The 14238-nt window shown below is 46.6% G+C and overlaps 1 protein-coding gene across 1 annotated transcript in view; it reads right to left on the bottom strand.

Moving 5' to 3' along the window:
- Positions 1 to 1616: 1616 nt before the first annotated feature.
- Positions 1617 to 14238, bottom strand: part of PPP1R7 (protein phosphatase 1 regulatory subunit 7) — a 52444-nt gene continuing 39822 nt past the window's right edge. Inside the window, exons 8-10 of the mRNA XM_082251173.1 lie at positions 7193 to 7297; positions 6996 to 7082; positions 1617 to 2142 (exon numbers count right to left, since the gene is read on the bottom strand). Coding sequence (XP_082107299.1) covers positions 1966 to 2142; positions 6996 to 7082; positions 7193 to 7297 — 369 coding nt within the window. The 3' untranslated portion in view covers positions 1617 to 1965. The remainder of the gene's footprint in view (positions 2143 to 6995; positions 7083 to 7192; positions 7298 to 14238) is intronic.

Below are 14238 nucleotides of genomic sequence, written 5' to 3'. Positions count from 1 at the left end.
AAACTGCCTGACCTAAAACCGATAGAGAATATGTGGGGTATTGTCAAGAGGAAAATGAGAGACACCTGACCCAACAATGCAGATGAGCTGAAAGCCACATTCAAAGAAACCTGAGCTTCCATAACACCTCAGCAGTGCCACAGGCTGATCACCTCCATGCCACAACACATTGATGCAGTAATTCATGCAAAAGGAGCCCTGAACAAGTATTGAGTGCATACTATACTGTACATGGACATACTTTTCAGTAAGCCAACATTTCTGTATTAAAAATCTTCATTTTTTTATTGTTCTTATGTAATCAAATTTTCTGAGGTACTGAATTTTGGGTTTTCACTAGCTGTAAGCCATAATCAAATTTGAAAGAAAGAAATGCTTGAAATATATCACTCTGTGTGTAACACATCTATATAAAATATATGAGTTTCACCCTTTTAATAGAATTACTGAAATAAAATAAACTTTGAGAAAATTCAAATGTTATACAGGTGCATCTCATATCTCTTTGGACACCATCTTGAAAGACTAGCCTCTGTTCATATGCACATCAATAGACCTACCTCTACAGCATTCATTTTCTGCCTGTACCCATGAGGTCAAGAACAGCTTTGCAGCTATGGCATTAAAGGAGCTGCAGCCCAGCCCTTAATGTACTATGAAACAATTTGTGAGTTGTACAGTGTACATTCATGCAGTAAGGCTCCAAATGAATTAAAAAAAGGAAATTTGCAGGCCCTGCCCAGCTTTCAAAAAACTCACGGAAAACCCTGAGATCATTTATTCACTGTCATAATGCATCTAACGTCTCACGATTACCTGGTTTGTTCATGTGTTCCTATGAAGCGTCCAAAAAGGGGGTAACCTGGTTTGTTCATGTGTTCCTATGAAGCGTCCAAAAGGGGGTAGGTCACCACTTCACTAGGTATAAGGCAAAGTGAGATATTTTATTGTCACAGGAAATGGAGCAGAGCCAGGACTCCAAAGAAAATCTTAAGGCAAAGGCATCTTCTGTATAGTTCTTCAGGAGTTATGTGCACCAATGGCCAAAATTCTTCCCTTTTACCCTCCACAATCGTGTGTGTGTCTCTATATCTATAGCTATATCTAAATTATAGATATATATATATATATATATATATCTCATATTACAGACCTTTGATCAGATAACTGGCTTCTTATGTCTTAGCCTATACTAAGTGCAACTTCTGTCTCCCATGAGCATGTTTTGTTATCACTGCCTTAGCAAAAAAAAAAAAGGACATTTCCTTACAGGCCTACCAGAAGGTAAGCTCTGTATAGGTATAGGCAAACATGCATGCTCAATATGGCTTCTCCAAAAAAAAGAGAAGCAACACCCAATATAAGCTTAAACAGACAGCAGCGCAGGACCTTGACACAAAACGTTCACCCAAAACAAAAAGAAGGAGCAGTGACGTGCAGGCCAAATAAAGAAAGACCATGTGCAAGATGCAGATAGAAAAGCAACTTTTGTAAACAATATTCTAAAGAGAACATTTCATCAGAATGTTACCTTGTGGAATATTACAGGAACAATTCTGTATTATGACATGTCAGATGATGGAGTGACCACAATGCACTTACATGGGATGGACAGGTGCTGAGGATAAAAACTTTATTAACCAGAAGACTATTGTCCAGAAATAAATACTGTAATGTGACACCATCATAAAAGAGGTGATTTTAACGCATTCTGTAAAATGTTTATCTTAGAGGAAGACAGTCCAGTGACAAACAGTAGTATGGTTTTGGAAGGTAACAGAATGAGCAATGGACATACTTCGATGCAAGAGGATCATGCAGTGCACAAGGAAATTAAGAGTGTAAACGGAGTGATTAGATGGTAAGACAATGGGATATCACACAAAAGAAGAATGTTTATGACAGAATGAATTTGCACTGTGCTGCTACAGTAGGAGGGAGACGGCTTAATGCCCTCAAATCAACTCAGAATCGGACAAAAGTTGCATCAATCTGGCGGACACAGGGCAAGGCCAGCATGATTTTGCGCCTGTATTGGTTATCTTTCTGCAGAGGGTTCCTTTCTAGATACACGGTCTGCAAACCCTGGGCACCGCTTAATTCTTCTAAGTCTGCCCAATTATCCACCAAGTTGTCGTTCATCTGTGATAAGAAAAAAAAAAAAACCACACGTCATTTTTTAAAATAAAAATGAAAACAAAAAACAAGAGCATTTGCTGACAAAGACCCCAGTCCACTTTAATTTTTAGGCTTTTTCAACTATTTTCCACCAGCTATTAATCAAAAACTATCACAAATGGTTTTAATGAAAATCCTTCAACTGTTGGTGGTTGGTTGTCTTTGCAAAAACAAAATTTAGGCGGAATTCCGGCCACGGGGGTGAAATTTAGCTAAAAATACCCCCGGGACAGTCAGGGCTAGTAAATTTCACAATGGATAGCCTCTGTACTGTCCCGGGTCGCACTTACCTTTTAGAAGAAATACTAACCTTGAAAATTTCTTCTCCAGCGCTGCCATCTCGGATGTGGGCAGCTGAAGCCAGCGCGTCCTCTTCTCCCAGAATGCACCTGCACCGGCCCCGCTTGTCACTTCTGGTGCAGGCGAGTCATCCCTCCACAGCTTCTGGGCATGCCCAGAAGTGGTTTAGCAGGGAATGATGCGCCCGCATCGGAACTGACGAGCAGGGCCGGTGCAGGCGCATTGATTCCTGGGAGCCATGACGTTCAGCTCCCAAGAATCAATGCAAAGAGGAAGTGACGGCGTGGGCTGCGGCCGCAGAGGGAGGAAGTGGAAGAAAGGTGAGTATAAGAAAGGTGAGTATATTTTTCTTCAATAACAAGGTAAGTAAACGAAAAAAAAAAAATCGTAACTATCCATTTGTTTTTCAGGTGACCAAGAGCAAGCGGATGGCCCAAAATGGATTATGTCGATTTTGTGGCCGGAACTCCGCTTTTAGTTAGGAAAGGGGAAAATTGCTTTGAAAAACTACAATTAGGACCAGTATAATTCAAAGGTCAAAATAGTAATTGTAAACCTGAAATGGGGCAATTTTCAGATAACACACAAATGAAAATTAAAAACTTGACAACTCTGAATGTTGGACCCCCTTTCATCAGCCCAGTGGAAGGGATTTTTTATTATACAGATTACACCATGCAGTCCTCCCCTAGCCGAGCACAGATTTCAGACTACTCCTCTGAGATCTAAACAAAAGACAAGCTGATAGAATGTAGGGATGCACCGATCCGACTTTTTTTGGACCCAATACCGATATCTGGCGTTGTGGAATTGCCGATACCAAAACCGATTCGGAGCTACACACAAAGCAAGCGGCTGCAGTACAGAGCAAAGCTGCTGCTTCATGTGTATGGCTCCTCCATTCACAGGCGGAGTGCATCTGATATCACTCCGCCTGCGAGCCGGGACTATACAGGAAGTAGCGGCTCCCATCCCATACTACTACTGCACCAAGTAAGGGATGGCTGAGCCGTTACTAAGCAAAAACCTGATCGGCCAATGTTACCGATCCCCCGATCCAGCTATAATGGCCATATCGGTGCCGATATCAGATCCGAATATCGGATCGGTGCATCCCTAATAATGTGCACTATCTGCAAGCTCAATAAAAGTCAGACACAAATAGAAATTAAAAACCAAAAAAATTTCTACACCGAGGTGCTCAGATTTATACAGTCCTCCAAACACTACTTCAACTAAAAACAGTGGTCACCACCCTTTCGGACCTCACAGTTGACACACACACACACACACACACACACACACACCTCCAGCTCTCTGCACCCACATCAAATTGCTGCCCTACACAGACTCCTCATTGGATCTTGCCTCCTTATCCAGCCATGTGCTTGAGCGCCGTTGCTCCTTCCCAAAGTCTCTGGTCAGCGCTGCCATTGGAAGTCCCCTCCTACTTCACCTCCCACTCTCTGCACTACTCCCGGCGCCTCCGTCTGAGTTCACAGGAGCCAGGAATACACAGAGGAGGCATCAGGTATCAATGCACACTGACAGTATTGACTGAGTGTTCACTGAGAACACTACTGGAATCGGTGGGCGGTATACATCAGCTACAATATTGTATTTGCGGCAGAACCCTTGGGGACCAACAAAAGTTTCTTGCGGTCCACGGACCACTGAACTAGAGGATCGGGGGGGCGTGGCCGACTGGGCATGTGAGTGGAAGCAGCTCACAGGGCTCCTCCAGTAATCCGCTAAAAATACCCTTTTTCCCCGGCCGGGATACTTCCTACTGCACCCCAATCCTTCTCGGGGGGCCCCCTGAGTCTGGTGCTGCACGAATTGCCCCCGGATCGGTTGCCCGGTGTGCGGCCCCTCTGGACCGTGGAGAGAGGGCAGTGCCGCCGGATCTGCATCCCGGGCCATCCTCCTTCATCCTTGCGGACCTGGGACCCGGACTGCCTCCCCTGGGACTGGGACACCTCCTGCAGTGCGGGCCTGCCACTAGTTTTGGCCGCGGAGCGTTTCCAGCTGAGTTCCGGGTTGCGGCCTAGTCGAGAGCCGAAGCCGCGGCCTTTCCTACGGCGGGCGCCCGCTCGTGGCGGCGTGGATCCGGTAAGCGGCGGCCTCTATCTGCTGACCCACTGACCACCAGGGACTACTTCACTGCTTGGGCTGCTACCTCCCTACACCCTCCATGTCCCGCGCGGGTGCTGCAATGACCCGGGGGAGTAAATTAAAGGATGGCACTGTCCCTGGCTCGGCCGGCCAGGATGGCGCTGGGGGGACGCCGCAGTCTGCCTCAAAAGGCCCTGACAAACAAAGAGACACTGGCACTAAGCCCAAGGCGGGGCGCCCGGGGGGAAAGGACAGTGCTGGCGATATTCTTCTGTACGCAAAGAAGCTTTGCGACCTCCCGGGAACCAGCGCTGTGGAGGCTGCACCCCTGCCGGGTGCACAGGCACTGGGGGACGCGCATCAGGAACCGGGGGCTCTGGACCCACCTGAGCAGCTTGACTTTGGGACTGAGCTAGAGGGATATGTGCTGGAGGGGACTCAGCCCACCCTGGGTCAAATCTTGATGGCTGTACAGAAATGCACGGCGTCCGTGAATGTTGTCAAGGACAGGCTGGGGGGTCTCACGGAGGAGGTGGCCCTTCTGCGTCAAGATCTACAAAAAATGCGGGAACGCACCACTGCTGTTGAAAGTCGCGTCTGTGACCTAGAGGATCAGATGCCCACATTACTCTCGGACACCAGGGAGACGGCTAGGCTGGCTCAGGCTAATAGGAATAAGACGGACGATATTGAAAACCGCCTGTGCAGGAATAATGTCCGCATAGTGGGGCTCCCGGAGAAGGTGGAGGGACGGGACCCCACTGACTTTGTTGAGACCTGGCTGTGCGATACTTTTGACCGGGCTTCCTTCTCTCCCCTGTTCGCAGTGGAGAGGGCGCACCGGGTCCCCACTAGAGCCCTGCCTGGCAATGCCCCTAGGCCAATGCTTGCGAAAATACTTCATTACCGGGACAGAGAGAAGATCCTACGGCTGGCCAGGGAGAAGGCGGAAATACGCTTCAATGGGGTCAGAGTGTCATTCTATCCGGATTTTTCTGCCGGAAACAGAGAGCAAAATTTATTGAAGTGAAGCAGCGACTTCGCCGCCTGGGTCTAGTGTATGCCATGTTGTACCCTGCTCGCCTCCGTGTCACGGCTGAGGGAAGGGCACACTTTTTTGATACGGCCGCGGACGCGGTGAATTGGCTGGACGTGCACGAGCCCGCTCTCCGCCGTCGACGCCCTGAAGATCCGGGAGACTGAGTTGAAGAGGTGGCGTGATGGGTTCCTGATGTGTTATGGGGTTTGCTCCCCTCTACAAGTGACTACATGTTTGGAACTAGAGGATCAGCAAGACAATCATTGTTTTCAGGATGGGGAAATGTGGGGTGCAAGGGGAGGTTGCTGAACATGTTACACCCTAAATATGGGTGTAACATGTAACACACAGTGAGATAGGTTTACTTATTTAAAGGAAATGGGGAGTAGTAGGTTCTGTTTAGCAGAGGAATAAAAAGTGGTTCATTATAAGCATGCCTGCTGCAAAAGCACATAAATCATTCAAATTATTAAATGTATGAATATACTTAGGTGCTCTGTCAACTTGAGCCTTAAAATGGAACTTAAACTAAAACAGCCACTTATAAAGTGTGACTTTTTTAAAGATATACACAGAACATTATTCGTATTTCCTAAATTAGCCTGTGGCTTTCGAACTGACTCTTCCCACCACCCATTTTTTTATTATCTAGGGCTGATATATTGCCAAAAAGGTATAGCCTAGGGAGAGAAGTCACTTCCTTGCCAAGAGTTCTACAAATGTGCTTCTCATTCTATGCAGTTTTCGGAGTGCAGCTTGTTATGTCACTTAAGTCACAAAGTGTCTGAGTTCTGCAAGAGTGGGAGGATGATTCTCACCACTGCAGAGGAAAATGAAGGTGAAGCGAGATAAAATGTTAGCCAACCTCCTGCTTTTCCACCTTCTCTGTGTAACAGTGTGCATCTCGCCATTACTCTTGCTTCATACATCTTTCTCCCTAGTCAGTGACTGCATCTCATCCTGGCTCACGATTCTCCCTCCACTCCCTTGGCAGAAGCATGTGTATTCATCTTATCAGAGTCTGGTTCTCATGAGACTTCCCTACTTGTCTGCTAATGCATGTATTCCCAGCATAGTCCAAAAATACCAAGAACAGGGGGAAATTTATGCTGTGCACAGCAGAGACATGCACCTAATAAAAAGGTAGGACAGGACACTGTTAAGGGCCAACAAGCAAGAATGTCATTCTCTGATCAAATTAACGATACCTGTAAATGTGATCAGAGAATAACCATTCTTTGACTAAGGACAAAGCTGCTTGATAAAAGAAACCCACAACACCTTGACATAGGACAGGCTAGCACTGGTGGGGACTACTACTTTAGCTACAAATACAAAATGGGAAACCATAGGAAAAACCTACCCAGAATTCCTGGAGTTCTGTCAAATGCCTGATATTTTCAATTCTCTTTATTCTATTAGAAGCAATATCCAAAGTAGTGAGCTTTGTCTGAAGACGGGAAGAAGAAATAATGTTAAGTCATAACTGTGATCAATTCCCACAAAGTTATCAGTGACAAACTGGAAATTTTCCAGCCAGTCTCTTGTTTAGCAACTCACATTGTTCTCCAGACCCTCCAAAACTTGGATGCCATTGTCACTTAGGTAGAGCTCACGCAGATTCACAAGACTCTGCAAGCCTTCAATCTTTGTAAGGCGATTACTCTAAAAACGAGAATGACAGGAATAAAATTTACACACTGACATCTACCTCTTATCAATAAATTTCCTGTAAAGCCATCTAACACCACACAATTGTGCTACTGGTCAGTTTTCAAAATAAAGACATGCCTACATGGTGGGTTACTTTTACTAAACATATTCCTGGCTGTTTAATTTTTTTAAAGATTTGTTCTATTGAGTTTAATCGGCACACGATTTAGTGTTGAGCGGATCAAAGTTTTGGAATGGCCCAGCCAGAGCCCAGACCTAAATTCAATTGAAGTCTGTGGGGTGACCTGAAGAGGGCTTTGCAAAGGAGATATCCTCGCAATATGACAAGACTGGAGCGCTTTTAAAAAGGAAGAGCAAACAATTCCCAAGGCAAGATGTGCCATGCTCACAGACTCCTACCCCAAAAAGCTGAATACGTTCATAAAATCAAAAAGTGCTTCAACATAGGATTCGTTTTAATTTAGTTTAAGGGTGTGCATATTTATGCAACCACAGATACTGCAAGTTTATTTTTATATACCCCCCATTAAATATTTCAGTCAGTTTTAAACAGAATCGAAAAGATTATAGGTCACATTAAAAAGGTGGAAACCTTTTTTTACATCTCAAAAGTCTTACATATTTACAGGCGTGTGCTGACTTCTTCTATCCACTGTATGTATGTATGTATGTATGTATGTATGTATGTATGTATGTATGTATTGTACTTGTAGTCAGGCCAAGAAACAAAATCTAGTGTGCATTTTTTTTTTTAATACTACCTAAAATACCTTAACCCTAACCTTTGACCCCAATTCTAACACTGAAAATGACCTAGAGCAAACCCTGGTCTACCTATTTTTTTTTATTTTAAATTATTTTTTTACACAAACTTCATTTACACTTTTAGGCCCCTTTCACACAGGGCATGATCCGCTGGAGTCCCACCTGCTTTGTGGGGAATCTGTCTGCCAATTCCCGTCAGCTTTGCTTATGCAGAGCAGATACAGAAAAAGCCTGCTCTCCTCTTTTGGCAGTCAGATGTACACGGACTGCCTGTTCATTTACACCCAACTGCCATTCGATCCACCAGATGGATAGAGAACAGATCCCCATTTGTCTGTTTTTAGCAGGCCGGATGTTGGCGGGCATCAATGAACACATGACCATTGACACCAGGTGCTCCATAGAAGACAATGGATGGTCCAATCGGGTTCACTTGAAAAACTGACAAGCTGACTCATTTAGGCCACCCATGTGAAAGAGCCCTTACCTCTCTCAAGGAAAGGAGAAAAAAAAAAAAGAAGGAGGGGACGAAAAATAGAAAACCTCCCAGTTCCTGATTGTTAGTACAAGATGGGGAGCTCTTAATGAGAGCTTGGTTTCTGTGCTGGAAGTGCTCTCAGTGGCACCTATATGTGGCACCATGAATAAAAACCCACTTCCATGAGGCTGCATATATGCATATTCTCAAAGGGAAGTGGGAAGTGATTAAAAATGTTCTCTCCGGGGGCGTGGCCTGGAGCGGCATGCGATGTAGGTGAGCGGATGTAGGTGAGCAGAGCCCTGCCAGCCCAGTCTCCTTATATCACTGATCCTGCTATTTGCTCATCCTCTTCGGGCTCCCCGCATCCCCTGCTCACCCTGGGACAGCCGCACAATGTCCCCGCCGAAAAAGCCTGCTGAAACCCTGTCAAAACTTGACAAATATCGCCGCCAGGATAAGGAACTCACTGTCCAAGATGGCGCCGAGGCGGAGACTGAGGCAGGCTCAGGGGGAGCTGACACTGCCAAAGTCTTGGAGGCTATTTTAGCATGTGAGGCATCCCTGCCTGCGAAGATAGATGAGGTAAAGGTCAATGTGTCCTTAATCCGGAAAGATATGCAGAAGATACACGAGCAGGTGACTGAGGCTGAAAACCGGCTTAGTGGCGGAGGATGCATTACCCCCCCCTGCAGAACACATCAGACTGTCTTCAGCTACAGGTGAGCCAACTCCTCCATATCATCCTGCTTAAGCAGAACTGGCTCCGCCATTGTAACATCAGCCTGATTGGCCTGCCTGAAAGGGTTGAGGGGGCTGCTCCGGCTGATTTTTTCTAACAACTTCTTATCTCTACCTATGGCCGGGATGCTTTCTCCCCCACCTTTGTGGTGGAACGGGACGGGCTCACCGATTGTCGGGCAAACCCCCACCCCAGGGAGCACCTCCACTGCCTTTTCTGAGGGTCTTCCAGGACAGCCCACGTGACCTAGCGCTCCTCCTACCAGCACAGGAAACCCGTGATGAAAGGCAGGCCTCTAGTCCCCCCCTTCACTATTTCTTCAGAGCCACAGGACATCCCTGCAATCATATGCATAATACAAGACATCTCCAGATAGGAATCCGGCTGTCCTGGAATACTTTTAGAAAAGGAGTTACCGGTAAGTCTAACTCCGCTTTTCTCAAGTCGTCTTCCAGGACAGCCCATGAGACGATGAGCCAGAACTTACCAGTCTAGGGTGGAACCACTGCCTGGAGGACCTTTCGACCAAATGCCTGCTCCTGGGAAGGAGGAGGAGGTCCAGGCGAGAATGTTTAACAAAGGTCAAAAAACTAGACCAGGTGTCGCCCTAACATATTTTTTCCGGTGAGGCTCCAGCCCTTTCAACCCAGGATGCGGACAAGACTCTTGTTGAATGCGCATTGACAAATGGCGGAGAAACATTCCTAACTCTTTCCGTGTTGAGGGAACAATTGTCCCGACACACCTGGTAATCTGCCAAACAATTCTGGAGTCCCTTTCAGATGAAGTACTGAAATGGAGGCTAGGATTCACCTCAGCCCAAGATAGAATCTTTTGGGCTGCAAATTGCAAAGTCTGACTTCTTGTACCCCCTTGTTTGTTGAGGTACGCTACTGTTGCAATGTTGACGAATCGAACCTGCAGATAGTGACCGCTGACCTCTGCATGAAAAACCTCGAAGGCCCTCTGCACTGCCAGAAGCTCCCTTTGATTTAATGCTGTTTCCACCGGGGACCATTTTCCCTGCACTCTCTGGTTTTGTAGATGGGCTCCCTATCCATAAGAGCTTGCCTCCGTCGTTATTCTCTGAGATATTGGAATGACCTATTCCAGTCAGGTGAAGTGGCAACCACCACCACAGGGTTCTCTTTACTTGAGGGAATTCGTACCTTCAAGTCTAGAGAACTTGGAGACCCATCCCAGTTCCTTAGAAGGAACAACCAAAGAGGACGTTGGTGGAACCACGCCCCAGGCACAGCCGGGAAGCAAGAGCTCATAAGGCCTACGGCTCTTGAGACATCACTGAGCGAGACCCACTGATTGGTTTTCAAAGATGCCATTGTTTAAGTTGTTTTTGAAACTTTTTACCCCCCCGGAAGGTAAATCTTTTGATCCAGTGAGGAAATCTCGTACCCGAGATATGTCACTCTTTGGGAAGGCTTCAGAGAAGACTTCTTTGTGGACTACTCAGCCTAGTGACTGGAGGAACTCCTGAACCGTCTGGAGATCCCGCTCTAGTTTCTGAAAGGACACTGCCACTACTAAGAGGTTGTCCAGGCAGGGGATGATCATAATAAATTTTTGTCTAAAATGGAGCCAACACTTCCCCCAGGAATTTTGTAAAGATTCGTGAGCTTGACAACCCGAAGGGCAGTGCCTTGAACTGAAAATGACGGATCTCCGATCCCAATTTTACTGCTAGTCGGAAAATCCTTTGCTATGCTGGGTGAATAGGAATGTGCAAGTAGGCATCCTTCAAGTCCAGCGTTGCCATAAAGCACCCCAGAGTAAAGCAGATTCCTTGTGAAAGGGTTTGATCGAGTGATTTAGAAAAAAAAGGTTCAATATCAGGCGGTATTTACCCCCCCCCCCCCCCGAGGGCTTTTTTTTTTTTTAATCACAAAGATATGGGAGTAAAAACCCCTGCCCTGCTCTGCCCTCGGAACCAGAATGTTCTGAACTAACAAGCCTCCTATCTGGAGACTCAAGGAAGTTGCCTTTACTCAATCTCTGGGCAGGCTGGTGACTAACAATCTCTCTGGCTGCTGGGAATCACATTCCAGTCTGTGCCCCCTGGTCACCAGATCCATAATGAAAGGGCTTGAAGTGATCCCCATCCACTGTGGGAGGAAGGCCCCTAATCTTCCTCCCACTCTGCAGCAGGAGTCATTGAAGATTGCAGGCTGTTGAGGAGGGTTAAACAAGACCCCCCCCCCCCAACCATTGTGGCCTGTCAAATGCTTCTTGGGTCTGGCCTCCTCTCGCAGACCCTGCTGTCTGCCCCCCCAAAAAACTTCTGGGGACTCGGATTTATTTTCTTTTCTGGGAACAACTTCTTTCTGTCAGCCATACGCTGCAGAGCTTCTTGTAACCGGGGGAAAAAGAGATAGCCACCTGTTAGGGGAAGACCACACAGGCGCAACTTGGAAGAAGTGTCTCCTGAGCAGGTCTTAAGCCAGAGACTGCTTTTGGCTAAATTGATCAAAGCCAAAGTTCTAGCTGCCATCCTAACCAACTCAGAGGAGGAAACAGCCAGAAAACCTACCGCCCGGAAAAGAAGTCGGAAAGATTTAATTATCTGATCCCTTGGTGTCCCGGCAGACAGGCGAGTCTGGATCTGTGAAAACCATAACTCAAGGTTTCTGGCTACACAAGTAGACGCTAAGGCCGGTTTAAGAGCAATAATGGATGCCTCCCAGGCCCTGTGTGCAAAAAGATATTCCCTCTCATATCCATGGGGTCTTGAAGCGTACTCATGTCATAAAAGGCTAGATCCATATTCTTGGAAACTTTTGAAAGAGGCGTGTCCAACTTAGGATACTTGTTCCAAGGTTGCGCCATGTCATCATCAAAAGGAAACCTCCTTTTCAGGTTGTTTGGAAAAAAAAAAAAAAAAAAAAAAAAAAAAAAGGGTTTCCTTTTCAGGATTCTTCCACTTTAATCTAAATGTATCTAGAAGGGAGCTGTGCACAGGAAACACCCTGGCAACCTTCTTATGCACTCCTTCATAAATATGATCGCTTTTTGATAATTGAACCTTCTCCTCTTCAATTTCAAGCATGACAGACAAGCTTGTACCTAGAGCCCCTGATCCGGATTCCTCCGGTGAGGAATGGGGAGACCTAGTCGTCTCTTCTTGATCCTCACTTTTCGCACCCTGCAGCCACGGTCCTTTATGAGGCCTGACTCTAAATGGGATTCTGCATCTTGTCAAGCAGGGTCTTAAAAGGAACTAAGGTAGAGGAAAGCTCATCTTGAACTGAAGTGAACATCTTTTGAGAGGATATAGTTGGGTTCTCCTTCACTAAACGGTCTATGCACATGCGGAAGACCACTTCACTCCACGAGGAGTTTAGCTTTGCCCCGCAAACTGCACATCTCCTCTTGGGTGGTTGCGCCTGGACCTTGGTTGAGACTGGAACCACGTCTCCGGTGCCCGCTGATTACGTCATCGTGACCAGAAATTATGTTACGCCACTTCCTCTGGGCCAGCGTGGAACGCAGGAGCTCTGCCCCTTCCGCCCCACACGCCATTGTGGATCTGCAAATGTGCTCTCCTTCCCGCTTGCTCGGCCGGCCTGGAAAGGACGCCGCCATTCTAGGATGAATCCATGTAAGGCGGACAGAGACCAACTCTCCTGCTCCCCTGACATCACCAGCTGTCTTGGCCCTCCCCAGGCACAGAGGACAGGAGCTAAGCAGCCACCACAAACCTGCAGGTATGAGGTATCACACTGGGCAGGAGAAGGCTGTATAGGATTCCCTACCAAGTCTCCATAGGACAGACCATGAGACTCAAAGAACCAGGTACCAGGAACATGTTAAAACCCTCTGCCGGGGGGAAACACTAATACTGAAGGGGGAGGACTAGAGGACCGCCTTTTATCTGGTGGGGTTAACGTTTCTCCTGTCCTTGTATGAGAAGCCCTAGGTCTCATGGGCGGTCCTGGAAGAGGACTTAAATTATATAATTTTTTTTTACTAATAATATATAAGCATTTACCCATTTTAAATCCACTCGAACTGTGATCCTGCAGCTACGGCTCTTCTGTGTCAGTGAGCGGCTGTTGCAAGGGAGAGAAGGGAGTGCTGACCCTATAAGGGACGTCCACCTCCTGGATCAAGTAATTTTTATAAATAGGTATAAGGTTTTTCTTCCAAGTATTTAGTAAGGGGGTGTACTTGGAAAGCTTTCCAAATTTGGCGTGCAAAAATGGAACAGGATGTGGGTGATATACCTAGTGAAATGTGGGAGGAGGCTTTGGAGGCAGTAAGGCTGTGCTCTCTTAGTGTGGCACAGAGATTCTCCCAATTGTATATCCTACTCAGAGTTCATTGCACCCCATATAGGCTTCACTCGATGGGCCTGCACCCTGATCGTATGTGTACTAGATGTAATAGAAATGTAAGTGATCTAATACATTTGCTGTGGTGATTCCCGAAGCTACACAGATTTTTGGGGTTGGTTTGTCTCCACCGTGCAGGTGTCTATCCCCCTTAGACCCCAAGCACTGCATTTGAGTATACTTGATGCCGTAATCAATGACAGGTATGTTAAAGTGGTGGTTACTAGAGCCTTGTTTCAGGCCCACAAGCCTTTTGCTACATTGGATTGGATAGGACCCCCCCCCCCTACACTTCAGATGTGGATCACACAGATGGGTTCATTGCCAAGAATGAATAAATTGATATATCAAACACAGAGGCAGCTACTCAAACTTTTAAAGAGTGGGGAGGTTGGCTAGCACCGACTGACTGTACATCCTACTGTAAATTGTGGAATGTATTGCCTTGGTGCCTTGCGTGGGTGCAGCGGTTGGCTGATCGCTTGGCCAGTTATCTTTCCTGTGCTTACTGAGTTAATGTACACATGTGACAGAGTGTCTCAATGATATTGAGGTCATGAGACTGGGATGGCCACTCCAGAACCTTCACTTTATTCTGCTG

Source organism: Pelophylax lessonae, assembly GCF_965119305.1.
Source record: "Pelophylax lessonae genome assembly, chromosome: 3".
Lineage (NCBI taxonomy): Eukaryota > Metazoa > Chordata > Amphibia > Anura > Ranidae > Pelophylax > Pelophylax lessonae.
The sequence above is the reverse complement of the archived record's forward strand: the minus strand, read 5'-3'. Positions and strand labels throughout refer to the sequence as shown.